Source organism: Notolepis coatsorum (assembly GCF_963971535.1).
Source record: "Notolepis coatsorum genome assembly, chromosome: 19".
Classification (NCBI taxonomy): domain Eukaryota; kingdom Metazoa; phylum Chordata; class Actinopteri; order Aulopiformes; family Paralepididae; genus Notolepis; species Notolepis coatsorum.
This window is the reverse complement of record NC_140183.1, coordinates 21,966,337-21,991,335: the sequence shown is the minus strand read 5'-3', so window position 1 is coordinate 21,991,335 and position 24,999 is coordinate 21,966,337. Positions and strand designations below refer to the sequence as shown.

The 24,999-nt window shown below is 44.3% G+C and overlaps 1 protein-coding gene across 1 annotated transcript in view; it reads left to right on the top strand.

Moving 5' to 3' along the window:
• Nucleotides 1-5,558: 5,558 nt before the first annotated feature.
• faxcb (failed axon connections homolog, metaxin like GST domain containing b) overlaps nt 5,559-24,999 on the top strand; it is a gene marked incomplete at both ends in the record, with an annotated part of 56,839 nt that continues 37,398 nt past the window's right edge. Inside the window, 3 exons of the mRNA XM_084335828.1 lie at nt 5,559-5,821; nt 11,556-11,691; nt 20,667-20,863. Coding sequence (XP_084191954.1) covers nt 5,559-5,821; nt 11,556-11,691; nt 20,667-20,863 — 596 coding nt within the window. The remainder of the gene's footprint in view (nt 5,822-11,555; nt 11,692-20,666; nt 20,864-24,999) is intronic.

Sequence of the window (24,999 nt, the reverse complement as noted above, 5' to 3'; positions counted from 1 at the left end):
TACCCTGTGTTTCTGCACTCCCCCTTTACCGGGATAATAAATCAGGAAAGCAGGGCTTCCCTTGTCGTGCCCTACAAAAAGTCCTTTTTCACATCTGGACTCGAGCTTTCCTCTGTCCGGCAGGTACGCATAACACACTTCTTTCCTGTCAGTGCTGTATACGGGGTGGTGCCCGTGTGCTTATTAAAGCACCTGTTTCTGGTGTAAGCGGTTTCTTGCACCGCATAGTGTCATAGACTCTTAGGTAAGTTACTGCCTACTAGCTTACACCTAGCCATTTCGAAAAGAGTGCACCATTCCCTCTCTGCCACTCCATTCTGGTGTGGGGAATATGGACATGACGTCTCGTGTCTTATCTTGTTCCTCCTCAACAGTGACTGGAACTCTGTTTGTGAATTCGGTTCCGTTGTCGGACCTCAAACATCTTACGTTACCATAACGTGCTTACCAGCTGTTCGCCTCTTTTTAATGCAACATGCAACACTAATATCACCGACATCTAAGAAGGGAGATCCCCCCTTGAATTGGCCCTTCTAAGGTTTCTCTCCTCCACACTGCCTGTGGAGCATTTTTTTCCTATTGTTAGGTTTTAGTGAGTTTTTCCTTACCTTCGCGCGGGGTACGTCTGGGAGTGTTGCATGCATGCATTTATTTTGAGCTTATGGTATTCTTGTTTTTTCTTGACTTACTGTGTTACTATGTATTTTTATTTAAAAAAAAAATCTTGACTTGTTTAAAGAAGACGTATCTCTGTTAAGCACTTTGAGCTGAAAGGTGCTATATAAATGAAGATTATTATTATAAGGGGCTATGTCTGCCAGGAATGGTTTATTCATTCACATGGTATGAGCAGCAGCACATGAGTCCTCCTCTCCGTAAGAGGTAGGTGGGGGAGAAAGGTAGAGGGGGAGGAGACATCTCTATTTATACTCAATAATCAACTAGGCTGCAGTAAAACACTTAAAACCAGATTCTCAAACATAAACATAAAAACGGACATCACGCTCATCACAGACAAGCTGGATGTAGCCAATTACTTAAACATTTTCTTCACAAACATAGCCACAACACTGGTAAACAAACTACCCTCCCACTCAGGGCATTATGGGGTAGAACACATAGTAGCTTACTACAAAAACCTAGGGGTCCGCAAGGACGACTTCAAGCTGGAAATGGTAACAACAGATGAGGTACTCAAAAAACTAAGCGCCCTCCAACCTAACAAGGCCACTGGCCATGACAACATCCCCTCCAAATTCCTCAGAGACTCAGCAGCCGCCATCACCCCAGTCATCACACACATAATAAACCTCTCCATAAAACAGGGACACGTCTCCAAGGACTTCAAAATTGAGAGGGTGACCCCTCTGCACAAAAAGGGCAGCAAATTAGACCCAGGCAACTACCGCCCTGTTTCTATTCTTACCTCCATCTCGAAAGTCATGGAAAAAATAGTCTACGAACAGGTCGAAAAGTACCTAGCGGAAAAAAATCTAATCTACGAATTCCAATCTGGCTTCAGAACATCCCACTCCACTGACAAATGCCTTCTCTATTTGAACGACCACATCAAACAAGTGGTGGAAGCGGGCAAATACTGCGGCATGGTCATGCTGGACCTACAAAAGGCCTTCGACACTGTCAATCATGCCATTCTGATTGACAAGCTAAAAGCAATTGGTTTTGATAGTCTATCAGTGAGCTGGATGCAATCCTACCTTGAGGGGAGGGAACAGATGGTGGAGGTAAACGGTACCCTATCCCCCCCCCTCACAGTGAGCTGTGGTGTTCCACAAGGAAGCATACTAGGACCGCTACTGTTCCTAATTTATGCAAATGACATGTCGTCAACTTGTGACTGCAACTTGTTCCTGTTTGCGGACGACTCAGCCCTGCTGGTCTCTGACAAGAACAAGTTACAGGTTGAAAAAACCCTCAGCTCGGAACTAGGCAAAATCTGCATATGGCTCGCTGATAACAAACTATCATTACACATGGGCAAAACAGAGTCCATTCTCTTCGGTTCAAATAACAAACTCAGCAAGACCGACGGCTTCTCAGTTACAGTGGGTGACAATATTGTCACAAGGAAAGATGAAATTACCTACCTGGGTTCCATCCTAGAGGCTAATCTTTCCTGTGACAAAATGGCATCCAATGTAATAAAAAAAGTCAACCAACAAACTCGATTCTTGTACCGGATCTCCTCTCTGGTAAACAAGAATACCCTGAAGACTCTGGCAGGAGCACTCATTCAAGGGTACTACGACTATGCTTGCACCTCATGGTACCAAAGCACCTCAAAGGCGCTAAAAACTAAATTACAAACATCTCAAAACAAACTGGTCAGACTACTGCTTGACCTTACTCCTAGAACCCACCTCACCCCTGCCCACTTTGACAACCTAGGATGGCTTAGAGTAGACGACAGAGTACAGCAACTTGCAATGGGCCTGGTCTACAAGATACACTACACGACCAAGGTACCCATGTACATGTCAAAATACTTCCCAAAGGTCAGTGAATACCACGATCACAACACCAGAGGGAGCTCCACAAATCATGTTAAACCCAGATTCGGCTCAAACAAGGGACTAAGTACGTTTCGCAATTATGCCACATCAATGTGGAACGCCCTACCTAAAACTGTAAAGGAATGTGAATCACTACCCACTCTCAAAACCACTCTCAAAGAACACCTACGGGAGACTGCAATTCGAAACTGGCCCCTGCAAATGTCCTAACCCAACCCCCTCCAATGTACAGTAAATTACCTAGTATGGTTCTGTCAATATTTCAATGTACAGTTTTGCTTGTTTGTACAGTGCCCCCCCCCCCCCAATGTTCAGTAAATTACCTAGTATGGTTGTCAATATCCCAATGTACAGTTTTGCTTGTACAGTTGTACAGTGTTCCCCCCCCCCCCCCCCCAACCCCTCCTACCCAACCTCCTCCAATGTACAGTTTTCACGTCAAATGTATATACTCCCTTTTCTGGACTATTTTTGTATCACAAACAGTACTGTATTTGCAAATCTGGTATGTCATAAATGTATAGATGTAGCAGTAGGTACTGTCTATCTGTATGTTTCAAGTTTCAAGTTCAAGTTTCTTTAATAGTTGTCATACAGAAGTACAGAATACTTTTATACAAAATGCTTCTTACTGTTGCGCTCCAGAGACTGTGCAAGACAAGATAAGTATGAAATAAAATAACATAGTAAAATTAGAAGTAAAAAAAATGAGGTCACAGTGTTCAGTTTAGACATATGTACAATGTTCGATGCAGAATAGACGTAGTTACCATACAATATACAATACTGTGCAGTGTACTAATATACAATACTATATAGTGCAAGGCAGAAATGGAGAAATGGGACGAGGTGCAATTTAGGTACAATTCACAGTAGGTGTACGAGTTGTAGTGCAAATCCTTTATCAATAAATATAAAGTGTAAGTGTGTTTGTGTGATCTAAAGTGTGGAGAGTGGGTGCTGCAGTGTGTTGTTTGTTTGAGTGAGTGTGTGCGTGTGGGTGTGTGTGCTGTGTGCATTTGATGGTTGTTGCATAGTGATTATTGTTCGTTTAGCAGCCTGATGGCCTGGGGATAGAAGCTTCTTCTGAGTCTTTCTGTGCTCGCCTTAAGACTCCGGTATCGCTTGCCTGACCGCAGTAGTTCAAAGAGGCAGTTGTTCGGGTGGCTCGAGTCCTTAATAATTCTCTTAGCCTTCCCCTTGCACCGCTTGTTGTAAATGTTCTGGAGGGTGGGAAGCCCCCCTCCAATTGTGCGTTCGGCTGAACGTGTCACTCTTTGTAGTCTGCTACGGTCTTGTGCAGTGCTATTCCCAAACCAGGAGGTGATGTTGCCGGTCAGGATGCTCTCTATTGTACATGAGTAGAAGTTCCTAAGGATCTTCTGACTGACTTGGAACTTCCTTAGGCGCCTGAGGAAGTAGAGGCGTTGTCGTGCCTTCTTCACAACACTGTCAATGTGTGTGGTCCATGTCAAGTCCTCGGATATGTGGGCTCCGAGGTACTTGAAACTGTTCACTCTCTCAACCGGTGCCCCGTCGATGCTGAGGGGGCTGTAGTCCTTGACCCCCGACCTCCTGAAGTCCACAATCATCTCTTTTGTTTTGCTGACGTTCAGGGAGAGGCAGTTCTCCTGACACCACTGTGACATGTTCTCTACCTCTTCCAGGTAGGCCCTTTCGTCGTTGGCAGAGATCAGGTGCACCACTACTGTGTCATCAGCCAATTTGATGATGGTGTTGTTGTTCCGCTGTGCTACGCAGTCATGTATGTCATATGTCCTGATGAATTGTAAATGGGGGACCCTGGTGTAAACAAGACAAAAGTATTTCTCTGGTCTGCATCCCCTTAACAATTGTGTGTATTGAGCTGTACTGTATTGTACCCATGCTGCAATTTGTTAATAAAGTTTTCAATCAATTCAATCAATCAATCAAACTCGCCACCTGGTGGTATCTGTAGTGTATTGAGCTATGCGGGTACCCGTACTGGGAGTAACCCGGATGTGGGACGAGAGACGGCATTCTGTATTATGCATGAAGCTGGAGAAGAGCCATGAAATGAGTGGCTCCGCTAGAGCGCCCTCTAGTGGAAACAGTAATATATGCAGACAGTTAGACAGTTACTAACAATCCTACATAGAACCTCTAACTTCAACACTCCGGATTACCAGAAGACTGCTCTACATCTTGAGCCACTTTCTCACATGCAGTGCACATCAATTTATAAATTAAACATAAACTGTGACTTCAGTGTCCATGTTTATACTTCCATCTTGTTAATTTGCTCATGCAGGTCAGTTCAGGGGCGGGACACACTGGAAACATGATATTGGCCACATTTTAAAAACAAACAAACAAACAATGTGAACAGCCAAACCGAAAAATCTGATGTAATAAGCAATGAATGAAAATTTGGCGCTTGCAGTGTGAACGTAGCCTTGCTTGGTGTGACATGTGTTTTGCATGAATCCACTCTTCGTTGTTTTCACTGGGTTATAAAGGGTGTCTCCTCACCGGTATGGGCGGGGGGACATCACTCGTTTCTATTGGAACAGACAAAGGGCCGAGCAGCCTGCTGACGAAGGATCCCGAACTATGATGCACCATCTGGGCTGAAGATGCTTCCAACCCCCTCGGTCTGGCAGATAAACAGAACGTCGCCATGCCGTAGAACATTTACCGGGGCATGTCGATGATGAAGACCGCAGGAGGGAGGACATAGGAGGGCGTTGAGTGTGTGTGTGTGTGTGTGTGAGAGAGAGAGAGAGAGCGAGAGAGAGAGAGCGTGAGAGAGAGAGAGAGAGAGAGAGAGAGAGAGAGAGAGAGAGAGAGAGAGGAGAGAGAGAGAGAGAGAGAGAGAGAGAGAGAGAGAGAGAGAGAGAGAGAGAGAGAGAGAGAGAGAGAGAGAGAGAGAGAGAGAGAGAGAGAGAGAGAGAGAGAGAGAGAGAGAGAGAGAGAGAGAGAGAGAGAGAGAGAGAGAGAGAGAGAGAGAGAGAGAGAGAGAGAGAGAGAGAGAGAGAGATAATGTACTGGAGCACTGGCTTCGCCTCCTCCCGGCCGTGCGTGGTGGAACTCGGGCGGAATCACAGCCTGCCCCTCGGGCTGTGCGTTTCGGTGGAGGAGCACCAGTCGTTGTATGGCTACATCATCGCGATCCCTCTGCAGGACTACGGCGGGATCATGTCGGGGCTGGGCTCGGACTCCTGGTGGAAGAAGACTCTCTACATCACCGGGGGGGCTCTGCTGGCCGCTGCTGCCTACCTACTGCACGAGCTGCTCGCCATCAGGTAAACTAGATATTATTAACTATGGATTATTAACTGTCTATGTATTCGCCACCACCATCAACCTAAATATGTATATTATTCTACCCAAATTATATGGTTTTACCCGTTTTTAACTGACATCAGACCAGTATTTACTTTGATTAATGTGTGTCACTGTGCAGGGCAGAATGTATTTCTAACAAAATGCATCCACATTGACATTCAATTTCTCGGTATATTTTTTGCTGGTTGTTGATTAGGCCTCTTGTCATATTTTCCTCCAAGAAGGGCACTAGACTATTGGCGGTGAAAAAAAACCGCTGGTGTGCCAGCTAGGTTGCGTGCTGGTCTCCACTGGCGGCTGGGCCCGCTGGTGCGTAAATAACAAGCTCTCTCTCGGAGCCGCGGTGTCAGATCGACCTTTACTGAACTCTGTTGCTGTGTGAGAACAGCAGCTGCTATACCTTGCTTTGTTTGCGTGTAAGAAACACAAACAAAACACGCCTACGTTTCCATCTATCCTTTAGTGAAAGCGGATGAATCTGGGATTTAAATCCATTTAATCTTTGCAATGGAAGATTAGTCCAGGCCGCCTATTGTTCATGTGATGAATGGTGCTCCTGTGTCCCTCGCAGCCAGGATTATTGGGTCGGGCCAGTACAGATCCAGTAACACAAGGCCTGCTAATTCATGCTCTGCTCCGTGTGTGATCATCAGTATACCTTGCACTTCGTGAAACATTTGCTGAATCACGTGGCTATACAGCCGACATCCGCAGCCTGCCAACACCTGTTACCACTGTGCATGTTTACATTTTCAATATCTAGTACAGCAGCCATGTTGTAAGCCTATATCTCTTAGCTGGGTGCTTCTAGTATCAGAGAGCTCTTAACACACCCTCATGGTAATTTCAGCACCACCTTGCCATGGACAGCAACTTACAAGACCTCAGCACTAGAGCACAGAGAACAGCAACCCCAGGGTAGATGGAGAGGGGTACAAATAATAAGCGGTTTGCCTCAACACTTCCTTTGCATAGATAGATTTCTCACTTCATTCGATTTTATTTAATCTTCACTGGAAGGGCTGAGTGGCTTCTAACTAACTTTGTGAGGGCGACCCGCTTGGCCAGTCGAATATGGAATACATTATGTTTCAGTTATCTTAGTAAGACGTAGAGTGAGGTCTTGGCCAGTCGTATGTGGAATACATTATGTTTCAGTTATCTTAGTAAGACGTAGAGTGAGGTCTTGGCCAGTCGTATATGGAATACATTATGTTTCAGTTATCTTAGATAAGACGTAGAGTAAACTGAAATGTTAAGTTGAAAAGAGGAGGGTGCTTTTGTCCCTCAGAGATACTACCCTCCGCTACCGCTCACACCAACCTCCAATAGACTGAGAAGGCTTGTTATAATATTGTGTAGTCTGAGTAGACCTTGTTAGTGTCCTCAGCTAGTGTCCTCAGCTAGTGTCCCCAGCTAGTGTCCTCAGCTAGTGTCCTCAGCTAGTGTCCCCAGCTAGTGTCCCCAGCTAGTGTCCTCAGATAGTGTCCTCAGCTAGTGTCCTCAGATAGTGTCCTCAGCTAGTGTCCTCAGCTAGTGTCCTCAGCTAGTGTCCTCAGATAGTGTCCCCAGCTAGTGTCCCCAGATAGTGTCCTCAGATAGTGTCCCCAGCTAGTGTCCTCAGATAGTGTCCTCAGCTAGTGTCCTCAGCTAGTGTCCTCAGCTAGTGTCCTCAGATAGTGTCCTCAGCTAGTGTCCTCAGCTAGTGTCCTCAGCTAGTGTCCTCAGCTAGTGTCCTCAGCTAGTGTCCTCAGATAGTGTCCCCAGCTAGTGTCCTCAGATAGTGTCCCCAGCTAGTGTCCTCAGCTAGTGTCCCCAACTAGTGTCCTCAGATAGTGTCCCCAGATAGTGTCCTCAGATAGTGTCCCCAGCTAGTGTCCTCAGCTAGTGTCCTCAGCTAGTGTCCTCAGATAGTGTCCTCAGATAGTGTCCCCAGCTAGTGTCCTCAGATAGTGTCCCAGCTAGTGTCTCAGATAGTGTCCCCAGCTAGTGTCCTCAGCTAGTGTCCCCAACTAGTGTCCTCAGATAGTGTCCCCAGATAGTGTCCTCAGATAGTGTCCCAGCTAGTGTCCTCAGCTAGTGTCCCAACTAGTGTCCTCAGATAGTGTCCCCAGATAGTGTCCTCAGATAGTGTCCCCAGCTAGTGTCCTCAGATAGTGTCCCCAGCTAGTGTCCTCAGATAGTGTCCCAGCTAGTGTCCTCAGCTAATGTCCTCAAGATAGTGTCCTCAGCTAGTGTCCTCAGATAGTGTCCCCAACTAGTGTCCCCAGCTAGTGTCCTCAGCTAATGTCCTCAGATAGTGTCCTCAGCTAGTGTCCTCAGATAGTGTCCTCAGATAGTGTCCTCAGCTAGTGTCCTCAGCTAGTGTCCCCAGCTAGTGTCCTAGTGTCCTCAGCTAGTGTCCCCAGCTAGTGTCCTCAGATAGTGTCCTCAGCTAGTGTCCTCAACTAGTGTCCTCAGCTAGTGTCCTCAGCTAGTGTCCCCAGCTAGTGTCCTCAGATAGTGTCCTCAGATAGTGTCCTCAGCTAGTGTCCTCAGCTAGTGTCCTCAGCTAGTGTCCCCAGCTAGTGTCCTCAGCTAGTGTCCTCAGCTAGTGTCCTCAGCTAGTGTCCTCAGATAGTGTCCTCAGCTAGTGTCCTCAGCTAGTGTCCTCAGATAGTGTCCCCAGATAGTGTCCTCAGATAGTGTCCTCAGCTAGTGCCAGATAGTGTCCTCAGCTAGTGTCCCCAGATAGTGTCCCCAGCTGTGTCCTCAGATAGTGTCCTCAGATAGTGTCCCCAGCTAGTGTTCTCAGATAGTGTCCTCAGATAGTGTCCCCAGATAGTGTCCCCAGATAGTGTCCCCAGCTAGTGTCCTCAGATAGTGTCCTCAGATAGTGTCCCCAGATAGTGTCCCCAGATAGTGTCCCCAGCTAGTGTCCTCAGATAGTGTCCTCAGATAGTGTCCCCAGCTAGTGTTCTCAGATAGTGTCCTCAGATAGTGTCCCCAGATAGTGTCCTCAGCTAGTGTCCTCAGCTAATGTCCCCAGCTAGTGTCCTCAGCTAGTGTCCTCAGCTAGTGTCCTCAGATAGTGTCCTCAGCTAGTGTCCTCAGCTAGTGTCCTCAGATAGTGTCCCCAGCTAGTGTCCTCAGCTAGTGTCCTCAGATAGTGTCCCCAGATAGTTTCCTCAGATAGTGTCCCCAGATAGTGTCCCCAGCTAGTGTCCTCAGATAGTGTCCTCAGATAGTGTCCTCAGATAGTGTCCTCAGATAGTGTCCCCAGATAGTGTCCTCAGCTAGTGTCCTCAGCTAGTGTCCTTAGCTAGTGTCCCCAGCTAGTGTCCTCAGATAGTGTCCCCAGATAGTGTCCCCAGCTAGTGTCCTCAGATAGTGTCCTCAGATAGTGTCCCCAGCTAGTGTCCTCAGATAGTGTCCCCAGATAGTGTCCTCAGCTAGTGTCCTCAGCTAGTGTCCTCAGATAGTGTCCTCAGCTAGTGTCCTCAGCTAGTGTCCTCAGATAGTGTCCCCAGATAGTGTTCCTCAGCTAGTGTCCTCAGCTAATGTCCCCAGCTAGTGTCCTCAGCTAGTGTCCCCAGCTAGTGTCCTCAGCTAGTGTCCCCAGCTAGTGTCCCCAGCTAATGTCCCCAGCTAGTGTCCCTAGCTAGTGTCCTCAGATAGTGTCCCCAGCTAGTGTCCTCAGCTAGTGTCCCCAGCTAGTGTCCCCAGCTAATGTCCCCAGCTAGTGTCCTCAGCTAGTGTCCCCAGCTAGTGTCCTCAGCTAATGTCCCCAACTAGTGTCCCCAGCTAATGTCCCCAACTAGTGTCCTCAGCTAGTGTCCCCCAGCTAGTGTCCTCAGCTAGTGTCCCCAGCTAATGTCCCCAGCTAATGTCCCCAACTAGTGTCCCCAGCTAATGTCCCCAGCTAGTGTCCTCAGCTAGTGTCCTCAGCTAGTGTCCCCAGCTAATGTCCCCAGCTAGTGTCCTCAGCTAGTGTCCCCAGCTAATGTCCCCAGCTAGTGTCCTCAGCTAGTGTCCCCAGCTAATGTCCTCAGCTAATGTCCCCAACTAGTGTCCCCAGCTAATGTCCCCAGCTAGTGTCCTCAGCTAGTGTCCCCAGCTAATGTCCCCAGCTAGTGTCCTCAGCTAGTGTCCTCAGCTAGTGTCCTCAGCTAGTGTCCCCAGCTAATGTCCCCAGCTAGTGTCCTCAGCTAGTGTCCCCAGCTAATGTCCTCAGCTAATGTCCCCAACTAGTGTCCTCAGCTAGTGTCCTCAGCTAGTGTCCCCAGCTAATGTCCCCAGCTAGTGTCCTCAGCTAGTGTCCCCAGCTAATGTCCCCAGCTAGTGTCCTCAGCTAGTGTCCCCAGCTAATGTCCTCAGCTAATGTCCCCAACTAGTGTCCCCAGCTAATGTCCCCAGCTAGTGTCCTCAGCTAGTGTCCCCCAGCTAATGTCCTCAGCTAATGTCCCCAACTAGTGTCTCAGCTAATGTCCCCAGCTAGTGTCCTCAGCTAGTGTCCCCAGCTAGTGTCCCCAGCTAATGTCCCCACTAGTGTCCCCAGCTAATGTCCCCAGCTAGTGTCCTCAGCTAGTGTCCCCAGCTAATGTCCCCAGCTAGTGTCCCTCAGTTGGCATCTTGTTAGACCCTACCTTGGTCCCTACTACACTATAATTCTGACCTCAATTTGTGCTGCTGATCTTTGATTGATTTGTGGGGGCGGGTTGGGCTCAATAGTGCATGTCCTTGGCTTACTGTTAACTGTCTCAGTCAAGTCAGATGAAGAAGCCAATTATCATGGTTATGACCAGAGAGGGGGCACACATGAAGACACACACACACATGTAGCATAATGGCAATGCCTCCCTTGTATTTTTTGTGTTATAAGAAAAGCGTGCGTGCGTGAGAGAGAGAGAGAGAGAGAGAGAGAGAGAGAGAGAGAGAGAGAGAGAGAGAGAGAGAGAGAGAGAGAGGATGGTGTAACCAGGGGTTGTATAATATTGCTCTCTATGAAAAAGAGTTCAGAATAATTGTGTGTCAATTACAGCCTTGACGCCTCCTGAGTTGTGAGGACAAAAAGTGTGTGTGGTGTAGTTGGGGGTGTATTGGTCTCTAAGAGAGGGAGGTGTATTACTATAATAGGGAGAGCAGGTGAGACCTGACCCCCCCAGAGAGAGTTCTGACTGAGCAGCAAGCCATGCAGCTCTCCACCAATAGAAGCAGGCATGGCAGCTGTTATTGATCCCAGCACCCTGCTTTACTTTACTCTCTCTCTCTCCTCTCCCTCTCTCTCCCTCACCACCTTCTCTCGCCCTCCCTTTATTTGCCTCCCTCTCTCTCCCCCGGCCTCCCCCTATCTTACTCCCTCTCCACCCCCCCCCCCCTCTCTCATTCTCTTTCTCTCTCTCACTCCCTCTATCCCTCTCTATTTCTCTCCCTACCTCTCTCTGTCTCCCTTTCTCTCTCCCTCCCTCTCTCTGTCTCTCTCTCCCTCTATCTGTCTCTCTCTCCTCTTCCCCTCTCTCCCTCCCCCCCATCTCTCCCTCTCTCCCTCTCCCTCCCTCTCTGTCTCTCTCTCCATCTCTGTCTCTCTCTCCCTTCCTCCCTCTACCCTCTCTCTCTCTCTCTCCTCTCTCTCTCTCTCTCTCTCTCTCTCTCTCTCTCTCTCTCTCTCTCTCTCTCTCTCTCTCTCTCTCTCTCTCTCTCTCTCTCTCTCAGGAAGGAGCAGGAGTTGGACTCTAAAGATGCCATCATCCTCCACCAGTTCTCCAGGCCAAAGAATGGTGTCCCCAGCCTCTCACCGTTCTGCCTGAAACTAGAGACGTACCTTCGTATGGTGGATCTTCCCTACCAGGTGAACCACAGTAGACCAGCCTCAGTGCCAAATGACACCTTTTGACAACAATGGCAGGTGCTGGCTCTCTGAAACCAGCAACATCAAGCCTCACTGAATAGATCAGGACCTTGTGAATCAAAATCAAATCTGGTAATCAGTGCTGATACCCAGAGCCCTATAGGAAATATAATTCAATATACTGTAAGCTGCGTTTTTGGGAAGTGGTAACTGGGAAGAAAAATACTGTACCTCTTGAATGACCGCCGAATCAGACCTCTGCTTTTCGGTTATCGCTAATCGACCAAGCTGCAAAGTGAAAGAAAAATGCTATATCTTTGAAAATCAATGATCACAAAAACAATTATTATCATGTTTATTTTAGACTAGGGTGCGATGTGAGGTCTCCCCTCCACTGAGGTTAAGTTCAGGGTTCGGTTTATAAACAACTTTTTGGGTGAAAATGATGACGAGTCGCAGCTTGGCCAACAACTGCAATGCTTTTCCGACCTGAATGCTGAAATACAGGAGGTTAGAGTTCAAATGTCATTAAGTCATACATTTCCACATTATCGCATGCATTCCCTATTAGCTATGGTATTAACAACTTCTTATGAATTCACTATTAGCTATGGTATTAACAACCTCTTATGAATTCACTATTAGCTATGGTATAAACAACTTCTTATGAATTCACTATTAGCTATGGTATTAAGTTACAACTTCTTATGAATCCACTATTAGCTATGGTATTAACAACTTCTTATGAATTCACTATTAGCTATGGTATTAAGTTACAACTTCTTATGAATCCACTATTAGCTATGGTATTAACAACTTCTTATGAATTCACTATTAGCTATGGTATTAACAACTTCTCATGAATTCACTATTAGCTATAGTATCAACAACTTCTCATGAATTCACTATTAGCTATGGTATCAACAACCTCTCATTAATTGACTATTAGTTAAGTGCTCCGAGTCAAATAATAGTCACAGGACTTTGTTGATTTAAAGGATAACTTTTGTATTTTTAAACCAGTATTGAGGGAGATGTACTTTGAAATGCATGTTTGCCCCATGTGATTACATTGTGATTTCATTATGATTACATTGTGATTTCATTATGATTACATTGTGATTTCTAAGCGCTCGTCACCAACGCGAGAGACACTGGTATCGAATCCGTCTGTCAGCGTTGCCTCCGGCTTGGCCGGCCGTCATACTGGCTCAATTGGCAGAGTCAGCGGGAGGGAAGCCGGTGGGGTGGTATTCTGGTCGTTGTAAAAGGCGACTCCTACAGGTCGGTCAGGGCGCCTGCACAGCGAGGGAGGGAGATGGTGAGGGTAGTGTGACCTCCCACACATTACACCTCACCAAGGAGAGTCCGCGCTGGCAGGTGAAAAGATGCTGCTGGCTGTCTCCTATGTCTCGGAGGAAGCATCTGATAGACTTCAGGGCTCCCTAGACCGACCAGTGTGGGGCACATGCGAGCAATGACCAGGAAGGGGAGGGGGGAATTGGCATAATGACTAAATTGGGATGGGAGACAAACACAGAAAAAACTGGAGGAGAAAAAGTGGATAAAAAAAAAAACAATACTGGACCAATTACAAAACATGTTGTCTCTGTTATTCATTGAGACCCCAGTACCCCACACAACGCAAACATACGGTCCAGGTTTAAAAATACCAAAATTATCCTTTAATCTACAAATCTGTGAAATTGTGTTTCCCACATGTAATCATACAGAATGAAATTTTTATAACTATAACTAGTGAATTCATAATATAACTTATTCCACATAGAAAAAGCATCAAATTACTTATGGATGAACAAATTCTTGGTTGATGTTATGTACTATTCTAATTTTATGGAGATTTACAATAATTATGGTATCTTCCGGTGATGACGTCAGTGTGAGAGAGACGCTTCTGCTGTTCTCCCCAAACCCCACCGAGAAAATGTTAGTTTAAACACTACTTATAGTCAACAAAGTTTTAATCCATGGTAGAGTTGAAGTAACCCTAATAATGTCAACCAACGAGGAAAAGAAGAAGAAAGGACAAGGATGCGCCACAATTGAAACTCGCTCAGCGACAAACAAACAGGACGACGCCGACGTTGAACTTGAACCTGGCGCTGCGGGTGGCTGCGACGAGGAAAGTAAATGGGAAAACATCGCTGCCCGTGTGGTTCGCGATGTGACTGAAAAGTTAAGTGCCCTGATGGACCTAAAGCTTACTGCCCTGACTGCAACACTGGAGGGCTTTCATAGCCGACTGTCAGACAATACCAAACGCATTACAGAGGCGGAATCCCGCATCTCAGCGGCCGAGGACAACTCATCAACAATAGAAAACAGACTGAGAAAGCTGGAAAAAACAGTGACGACTTTGCAACAGCGGGCGGAAGATGCCGACAATCAAAGCCGACGTGAAAGCGTTTGTATTATGGGTTTGAAAGAGGGGACAGAGGGCACACAACCTGTTAAATTCTTCGAGACCTGGCTTCCAACTCTGCTTAATATCGATACAGAAAAAGGCAGTGTGAAGATTGACAGGTGTCGCAGGGCTGCAGGAAACATCCAGCCTGATAAAACCAGACCTGTGGTCATAAAATTTCAAACCATGCGAGATGCACAACGAATTATGACAGCAGCACGGGCGAAAGGCGTACTGAACTACGAGGGCAATAAACTTCTGATCAGACCAGACATCTCCTATCAGACCAGGATGGAAAGACGTAAATACAACACCGTGTGTGATCAGCTCATCAAAAAAGGGATACGATTTAAAATGCGCTTCCCTTCGAGACTAACCATTACACACAACGGCGAGGACCACTCTTTCAAGACCCCACAAGAAGCGGAAGACTTTCTGAAAGAAGGGGATTAAAGGTACTGCCCACCCAACACATATCGGACTGATGGAATGCGCTCATGCAGAACGGACTGAGATCTCTCTCTCTCTCTCTCTCTCTCTCTCTCTCTCTCTCTCTCTCTCTCTCTCTCTCTCTCTCTCTCTCTCTCTCTCTCTCTCTCTCTCTCTCTCTCTCTCTCTCTCTCGTTTTGTTGCTTGTTTTTTTTTTTTTTTTTTTTCTCCCCATTTTTTTTTACTGGCTCACTTCACATTATACTGGTATAGGTTATTAATTATTATGTATTAAAAGACTAGTTTTTATGATTGAAATGTCCAGCTTTGATTTCAGACACAAATATTGGGGCTCCCCCCAACCCCCACAATGAGTTGGAATGGAGTAGTCCGGATAAAACTATGGCAAGCATATCTATAACCTATGGAGTGCTACAGTAGTTCATGGTTAGGATGATATTTTTTTTATAGTCACCGTAATCTCCCGGGCTCTCCCCACATTTCTTCTTTTTTTTTTTTTTCTTTTCTTTTAATTTAATTTGTATCACTTTATCTGATATGGGCTATACAGTTTTAGGATATGCTTTAGTCACGTGATTTATGGTTTAAATACTCTTAACTCCTTCAGATATCAAACAATGGATTCAAAATCATGATTATAGATCAGTGGTACAACTATCTTTGTCTTATTATTATTATTATTATTATTATTATTATTATTATTATTATTATTATTATTATTATTATTATTGTTATTATTATTATTATTATTATAATTATTATTATTATTATTATTATTATTATTTTTTTTTTTTTTTATTATTATTATTATTATTATTATTATTATTATTATTATTATTATTATTATTATTATTATTATTATTATTATTATTATTATTATTATTATTATTATTATTATTATTTATTACACCGTATTCATGCAATTCAGACAAACAAACAGACCAATGTAACTCCAATTTGAATATATACACAAAAAAATATGATTCATTCCCATAGTTTATTATTATTATTATTATTATTATTATTATTATTATTTTTCTCCTGATTGCAATTTTTCCTTTAAATCCATAAGGGCCACAATATGTGGACAAAAATAATGGTAGTAATAGGTGGGGGGGATTAAACAGAAGAAAATGGTCATACTATTTTTGTCAAATTATCGGATGCGAGTAGCCTATATTATCTTTAAATATCTGATTGAAATTACACCTACAGACAAGGAGTGAAGCTCCAGTACTGTTGGGTTTTGTAACTATTTACTACCAATTGATACGGCGGTGTGGGGATGGGGGGGGTGTGCGGAGAGGGGCCGATTTTATCACTCGATAGATTGGCCTTTTACTCCCCCGCGGCGGGACTCCTCTCAGCTTCACTGGAACGATGTTAATCATTTTAGCCCATCCATTAGGGATGGGCCGTATGTGTTTTATGTGTAACCCGTCTGTACAAGACGGCAGGGTTATTTTGTTTTATGTACTTCACCCCCTCCCCCCTCCGTTCACCTCCTCCATATTCCAGCCATTTAGAGACCTGCCCACATTAGCCTCAATAGAAGCGTCAAAAAAAATATTGCATTACCAACAACCATACAACAACATGTATAGATTATGGCTAGTTTGAACATAATGATATGGAACACTGGTGGAATAAATAAACAACACAAACGAAAAAGCGTGCTCACACTGATGAAAAAATAACAGGTGGACATAGCTCTGCTAAGCGAAACGCACATTTTAGAGAAAGACATAGATATGTTAGCGGACAACACATATCATAACATCAGTCACTCTTCCTTTGGAACGAGAACTCGGGGAGTAGCCATAGTCGTTAGACGGAAGTTGAATATTGAATTGAAGGGAGTATGGTCTGATGCAGATGGTCGGATAACTATAGCTAAGATTTTACATAAGAACAGAAAAATAGCATTGGTAGCGGTATACGCCCCAAATTTATACGAAGTTAGTTTCTTCACTACACTTACCAGAGCAATGTTAGACCTTCCCGAATACTCATTTATAATCGGTGCGGATTTTAATGCCATTTGGAACCCAAGGATGGACAAATCAAACCCCTCCTTTTCCAATGAACAAAAAAATGCATCTAATGCATTAAAGGATTGGTCGAAGATTACAGGTGTAAATGACTTATGGCGTTCACTCAACCCCATGACCCGGAAGTACTCTTGTCGATCTGCGAGACATAATACATTATCCAGAATAGATTACGTTTTCACAACCCCGAGACTATTTGATAACTACGATGTGGAAATGATACCCAATGCATTGTCTGATCACTGTTATTTACTCTTAAAAGGAACATTTGGTATACTATCATCCCGAGCCCCAAGATGGCGATTTAACACGATGCTGCTTAATAACAAGGAATTCATTACACAAATCAAAGAAGCTCTTACGGTATTCCTACGGATAAATGTGAATTCGGTGCAGGACCCCAGAATATTATGGATGTCGACAAAGGGAATGATCAAGGATTTCACTGATAGCTTTTCCTCCCAAATACGCAAGAATCGATGCTCAAAACTGGCTGAACTGGAAACACTTTACTCAACGTTATTTAATTCTTTGCAATACAACAACTCGGTTCAACTGGAAAATCAAGTCAATATACTAAAAAAAGAGATTAACGCCATATACAGACAACAATCTGAATTGCAAATACGTAGCACAAGACAACAGCAGTACTCCCAAGGTTCCAAACCAAGTCACCTATTAGCTATGCGACTAAGAGTCAACGCAAAATTTGCAGATATAACTACCATTAGAGCACAACAAGGACTTGTTACAGAACCCAAAGAAATAAACACGACATTCAAAGAATTCTACTCCAAATTATACAAATCAGAAACGACCTTCGATCAAAACAAGATGGACACATATCTTAATCAAATTAACCTCCCTAAACTTTCAGAGGATGACGCTAAACAGTTAGAAACACCGATCACACTAGATGAACTTAGGGAGGCCATATCTGAAATGCAAAGTGGAAGGGCCCCTGGAAGAGACGGTATCCCACCAGAAATGTACCTCTCTTGTTGGGACATAATTGGACCCTTATTACTAAATATGATTTTATACTCAGTCAAGGAGGGGAACTTCCATAAGAATGACAATATTGCACTCATAACAGTCCTCCTCAAAAAAGACAAAGACCCCACCGAGTGCGGTAGTTACAGACCTTTAAGCCTCCTCGGAACCGATATCAAACTGTACTCTAAGGTATTAGCCATCAGACTACAAAAGCATATGACGTCTTTAATTCATCCGGACCAAACAGGCTTCATAAGAGGCCGCCTGATCACTGATAACATAAGACGATTACTACACGTACTAGATGCTAACAAGGAAGACAACACACCTAAGGCGATGCTGTCCCTGGATGCAATGAAAGCTTTTGACAGGTTGGAATGGTCGTATCTATGGGCAGTGTTAGAAAGGATGGGGTTAGGAAAAGGATTCATTGATATGATTAAAGTATTATACAAAGACCCATCGGCCATGATTACAACAGGTACAATCACCTCCGAAATCTTTCCAGTATCACGGTCTTCCAGACAGTGTTGCCCCCTTAGTCCCGGACTATTCGATCTATCATTAGAGCCTTTAGCACAATATATAAGACAATCCCAATCCATAGAACCAATCGTAATCAAGGGCACACAACACAAAATTAGTTTATATGCGGACGACGTAATACTGTTCATGCAAAACCCCAACACCGCATTGCCTCATATTCTCAAGTTGATTGAGGACTTTGGAGATTTATCGGGATTTAGGATAAATTGGCCGAAGTCGGCCTTCCTCCCACTTAACGCCCCTGCAAAAAGAAATATAACCCTCCCAGAAGAGATACCGATGGTAAAACACTTTAGATGTTTGGGAGTTGAAATATTCCCTACCATAAGCCAAACGGTGAAGCACAATTACATAAAAATCCAAAACAAAATCAAATACGACCTTGTCAGGTGGTCAAAACTTAAAAACTCAGTACAAGCACGAATATCAATAATTAAGATGGACGTCCTACCTAGAATCAACTTCTTCAGCTCAATGCTACCGTTACCCCCTCCAAAGGGTTACTGGAAAGAATTACACTCCTCCACATACAAATTTATTTGGAATAACAAACCACCACGTATAAAAAGATCCACCGCACAGAGAAACAAAGCAGACGGTGGTATGGCATTTCCAGATTTCCACCACTATTTTAAGGCATACACTTTAAGACCACTGACAACATGGTTTGATCCCCAAGCATCAGTATCCTGGAGAAATTTAGAAGAAAATATAGTAGCTCCACATAGGCTGAAGGACATAGTGTACACCAAATTATCAATTAAGCAATGCGAACGGAAATTTGGCCCCATAATCACTCATGCAATCCGGATATGGCGTGAAACACAAAAAAAATACTCTATCCCACATACATGGCATAATCATACTCCCTTATTCAATAACAATGCACTCTTGATTGGAAAACAACCTATAAGATTCCCTAGATGGGAAAAGCAAGGCATACACACATTAGGAGACGTTTTCAACAAACAGGGTTTTTGTAGTTTTGATGAGATATGCAAAAAATTTAATCTCACCAAGTCCTCATATTATTTTTACGCACAGTTATTGGCATGTTTGAAGGCTCACGGTGTTCCATTAAGGATACCAATTGTACACCACAGATACCACAAATTCTTCTATGAAAGAGAGACATCGAGAGGTTTTATTTCAGATTTTTATCATCAATTACTAACGGCCTCGTATGAAACCCTACATCTAGACTCAGTCTGGAGGAGGGATATACCAGACCTGGAGATAGACTGGCAAGAAGCCTGGGCAAATGTACGCCTTGCATCAAGGAACCCGGACCATCAACAAATCAATCTTAACTATATTCACAGGACATACTTAACTCCTATAAGACTGAACAAAATGGGTCTTAAACAAGACTCCAAATGCTCCTTATGTACAAATGGGGATGAAGGGACATTTATGCACATGTACTGGGACTGCCCACCAGTTAAGATATTTTGGAAAGAAGTGACCCAGCAATTGTCAAATCTCTTAACTCTGGATATACCTGTACACCCCTCTGTATTACTGCTGAATGATGTCTTTGAGCATGCAGTACCTCCACAGCTAAAGAGATTGGTTTTATCCGGTATCACAGTGGCTAAAAAGCTGATAGCATCACGATGGTTTCAACCGGAAAAAATGTGCCGTAAGGTCTGGATTCTTACATATCTCGATGTGATTTATCAAGAAATATCAACAGCTAGAATTTTGGGTCTCAATGAATCCAAAATGGCAATGTGGTTAGAAGTGGTGGAGAGAATAAAAGCCAGCATATAATGGTAGTGTCTGGTTAGGAACAAATTATAATGGTTGGATTATCCAATGGGGGGTCCGGGAGAGGGGGGTACGAGCTGGAGCATATGTGTATTTGTATATCCTATTGTGTGTTGTCATGTTTGTTTATGTGTTTGTTTAAAGGGGAACTATCTTATAAATGGCCTTTTTGAGTGTTTAGCATTGTTTCCTAGCTATGTGAACTTATATTAATATGATCTATGTCTCAAAATTCTCATATTGGCGCATTCTTCCAATTCTCCTCTCACAATATTCACCCTCACTGAACTGAGTCGTTTGAAAATGTGCCTATATGTGATGTCATATAGTCACTGCTGCATGTTAATGTTCAGGCGAAGACGACGCTGCGCAGTGGTTTAGGAGCCCAGGCTCAAAACAGCTCGAGATCTTGAGGTAGAAAAATGCTGTTTTTGAGGACTTGATTAGAAATACAAAACAATGAATAAAAAAAATATATATATTACAGAGGTGTTCCATAGACTCACAGGAATTGTGTAAAAGTGCCCAAATAGTGAAAGAAATTGTAAAATAGTTCCCCTTTAAAAAATAATAAAAAAATAAAATACAAAAAAAAAAAAAATTATGGTATGTATTTATTTATTTAACTATGTTAAATATTATGTACTCCTCTAACTGTATGGAGATTTAAGATATTTCTGTATGTATGTGTTTACTTAACTAAAGTAAACACTAAACTCACTCCCCTCCCTGTGCAGAACTACTTTGATGGGAAGCTGTCACCACAGGGCAAGATGCCATGGGTCGAGTACAATCACCAGCAGGTGTCGGGGTCGGAGTTCATCGTGGACTTCCTGGAGGAGAAGCTCGGTGTCAATCTCAACAAGAACCTGACGCCTCAGGAGAGAGCTGTGTCCCGGGCCATCACCAAGATGGTGGAAGAACATCTGTACTGGTGAGTTTCTGTCAGACAAGAACAAAGATGGTAGAGAAACATCTGTACTGGTGAGTTCCTGTCAGACAAGAACAAAGATGGTAGAGAAACATCTGTACTGGTGAGTTCCTGTCAGACAAGAACAAAGATGGTAGAGTTTCTGTCGGACAAGAACGACGATGATAGAGTTTCTGTCAGACAACTACAAAGATGATAGAGTTCCTGTCAGACAAGAACAAAGATGGTAGAGTTTCTGTCGGACAAGAACAAAGATGGTAGAATTTCTGTCAGACAAAAACAAAGATGGTAGAGAAACATCTCTACTGGTGAGACAAGAATAAAGACACTAATATAGGAAAGTGTTCCTAATAATATAGGAATATTGGAAGCATATAATATAGGAAGATTTCCAAGCTGCGCTTGTAGGATGGAAATGGAATGGCTCCTGTCTCGTACACGGATGGGCTTTTAGAGAGGAAAGATCGCTGGACACGTCTCAAACAACAGAGTCTCCTGCAGTCTGAGCCGTACAGTATATCGTCTAGGAACACACCACGGATCACAATCCTCACACATTCCCACTGGGACCAATAGTATTGTTGCTGCCGTATCCACCACTAGCCTTCCTGTGTTGTAGTCATGAGTCAGACAGCAGCTCTGAATGACAAACTGCTGCTAGGAAGTCATAAGCGCTCTCTCTGGTCCCACAGAGGACTCTGAGGTTTTCCATTAACTAAAAGCTCTATCCATCACTAAACCCGTCTCCATGCGGAAACCTTGGTCCCATGCTGTTGGATACGACTGCATCACTGTGACGTCAGCTGCTCCCTGCTGCTGTTAGATCACTGGAAGCTCCAGGAAGTGTTGCTTTTATATATATACTAAACTGCTGTCGCATACATGTCACATAGATGTGACAATATTTGTTTTGACAATGATTTATGATCTATGCTGAAATAGACGTGTAATGATTTCCTGTTCATTAATTAATTATACGTATTCTTACCTGCATTGCTTTTACCCCTTTTCTTTCTCTCTGCATTACATTTTATTCTGTCACTATTATTATTATTATTATTATTATTATTATTATTATTATTATTATTATTATTATTATTATTATTATTATTATTATTATTATTATTATTATTATTATTATTATTATTATTATTATTATTATTATTATTATTATTATTATTATTATTATTATTATTATTATTATTATTATTATTATTATTATTATTATTATTATTATTATTATTATTATTATTATTATTATTATTATTATTATTATTATTATTATTATTATTATTATTATTATTATTATTATTATTATTATTATTATTATTATTATTATTATTATTATTATTATTATTATTATTATTATTATTATTATTATTATTATTAGGCTATAGAAAAACATTTGATTTTTTTTTTGTGAATTATCTTTTAACCCCTTCTTTTTCCATTTTTTCTCCCATCCCAATGTTAGTCGTTATGCCAATTCCCTAATCCCCTTCCTGGTCGTTGCACACTCTACCCCTTACTGTCGGTCCGGGAGGGCGGAGACTATCACGCTTCCTCCGACACATGTGTACCCAGCCCACCGCTTCTTTTCACCTGGCAGCGCGGACTCTCACTGGGAGAGTGTAACGTGTGGAAGGTCACACTACCTCTCCCACATCCTTCCCTTGCTGTGCAGGCGCCCCGACCGAACTGTAGGAGTCGCTGTTTACAACGACCAGGACCCACCCTCGCCGGGTTTCCCACCTGCTAACACTGCCAATTGTGTTGGTATGGACGGTCGGCCAACCCGGAAGCACCACAGCTGGATTCGATCCCACTGTCTCTGTGGTGGTAGACAGACGCTTAGTCCGCTTCGTTATCTGCTTTAGTGTCCGGTTCTGTGTTTGTTGGTTTTCGTTAGCTAGCAGCATATCAACACCAGCCATGGGAATACTGTTTTCTAAATTATGGAGGCTTTTAATCGTCAAGGTAAGAGGATTTGAAGGCATGGTATCCATAAACTTCAATCGGTTCGGATCCTTTGAATGAAATGAAAATGTAAACAAACACTGGCGTCACGTTAGAAAGTAGCTCTGCGTTGCGTGAAATTACTGCACCCTGAGAGAAGTGGTTCGGCAAAAAAAAATTCAGAGTATATTCAATTCAAAGTATGTCGAAAGACCCCCTACAGCACGCCGCCCTGAAGCACTCCAGAGGCTACACCCCCACAACACACTGGGGCCAGGCATCGCACCGGGGAGACAACCCCCAAAGAGGTTGATCCCTCAATCCTGGCAACAGGTCAAAAGCATAACTCGACCTGTGCCCAGAGCACTGTGGACTAGACAGGCGCCTAAGGGGTCTACTGAGAACAGCACCCCAGCGGAAGGGGCGTTCGGTATGCTGTGCACCATGTCGCAGCCTCCACAAAAACCCGACCGCCTAGAGAGGCCGAGGCAGAGAAGGCTGACATGATTGGCAGACGTCATGAAAAGTGCGGGGGCACACTCGCAGGAAGACGGGGTCGAGCCCGGCCTAACCCGAGAGTTGACTCCGCTATCAACACACCGGGGAACCAACCACCTCCCTATGTTTAGTTTAACAGGAGGCGGTTGTTCCCTTAACCCCCCCAAGAAAAAACTCCGAAACACAACTGCGCGTATACACCGGCTATACAGCAGTACAAGCGTTTCAGTTTTCAAGAAGGGGTTAACCCAGGCCAACAGGTCGACGAGAACAAGTCCGGACCTGGGCCCGGCGGACCGGGACGTACACAGGGATGCCAGAGGGGTACAATAGAACCACCTCGACAGCCCCCTCCCAGCCCCGCCAAGCAGGGGAAGAGAGGGGCGAAAAAGAATGGAGAAGGACCAGGCTCCTTAGCACAGCGCAAGGTACAACACAATATGGACCACGCAACAGTGAAGGATAACACGCAGTGACATAACCACGAACACACCTCCATAACATCAAACCCTGCGACGCCCGGGCCAACCCGCCATTTTCCCCCCGAAAAAGCACAAAGTCCTTCAGGGTACCAGAACAGCAGATCTGCGCCCCGGCGGACAACGGGTTAACTGACCTGGTCCGGCGCGACCAGAACCAGTCCCGTGTCCTAATCATGCCACCATCCCCAGTCCTAAGAGGGGGGTAGGTACGCGTGTCGATCTAAAACATCACAGAGGGCGCCACCAAGACGGTCAGAACATGAATGCACCGTGCCCCGTGGCCCACCCCATGGGCGTGAGACCCCTCCGCCAATGCTTTGATCTATTCCGTCATCTCCCCCCAGAGATGAACGATAATTCGTAGAGACTAACTTAGCATACTGTCGCTCGGAAGAGATAAAATCTCCATCCTAGTTGCTCCATAAAGAACGCCGTTTCCATGATGAGCAACCAAGGCGCGCCAGCCCATGCGTGGTTCCACACAGAAGCACCCAGGGCCAGCACTATGTACACGTCAAGACCCAAAACACATTAATGGTAATTCTAACAAGAACCCAGATAACGTTCCCTCCAAGCTGTCTGGGACGAGCGGCAGGAAGCTGGCCAAGAGACACAGATATGGGTCTCATATGACGCGTCTGAGGGAAAACACCCCTGTCAACCCTGCTCTGTATAAAAGAGAGGAGACAGGGAACCCCCAGAGAGACCTCCCACGTGAGTAATAATTGAAAAGATATATGTAACATTGAGCTACGTGACCAAAAGCTCAATACATATGCAACAGAGCGCAGAGCAGAAAACAAAGTTTACATGCACCGCATAACTCAATCTTGACAATAACAGCGGTCCACAACATGGAGCCTGAAAAGAACTCACGGAAGCCACACAACCAATAGAAACGCGCCCAGTGACGTACTCTATGGCAGGGGGAATTCTGTGACCCACCTGCCCAAATATGGCGTGGGACCAGGGAACTCCCCCCCCCCCCCCCCCCCCTCTCCCTATCCTGTCACGCTGACCCAACAGCGTGACAGAAAGACCGAAGAACAGGAGGTCCAACCCCCTGGCCAATCAGAAAAAATGGGGGGAGGGTTTATCAGTTCACCCCCTTGTGACCCCATACCCCGGATACGATGAAAACAAACAAGCAGCGATGATACCAGTTTACCTAGCATGCTACATAAAAAAGCGTATATCCACTAG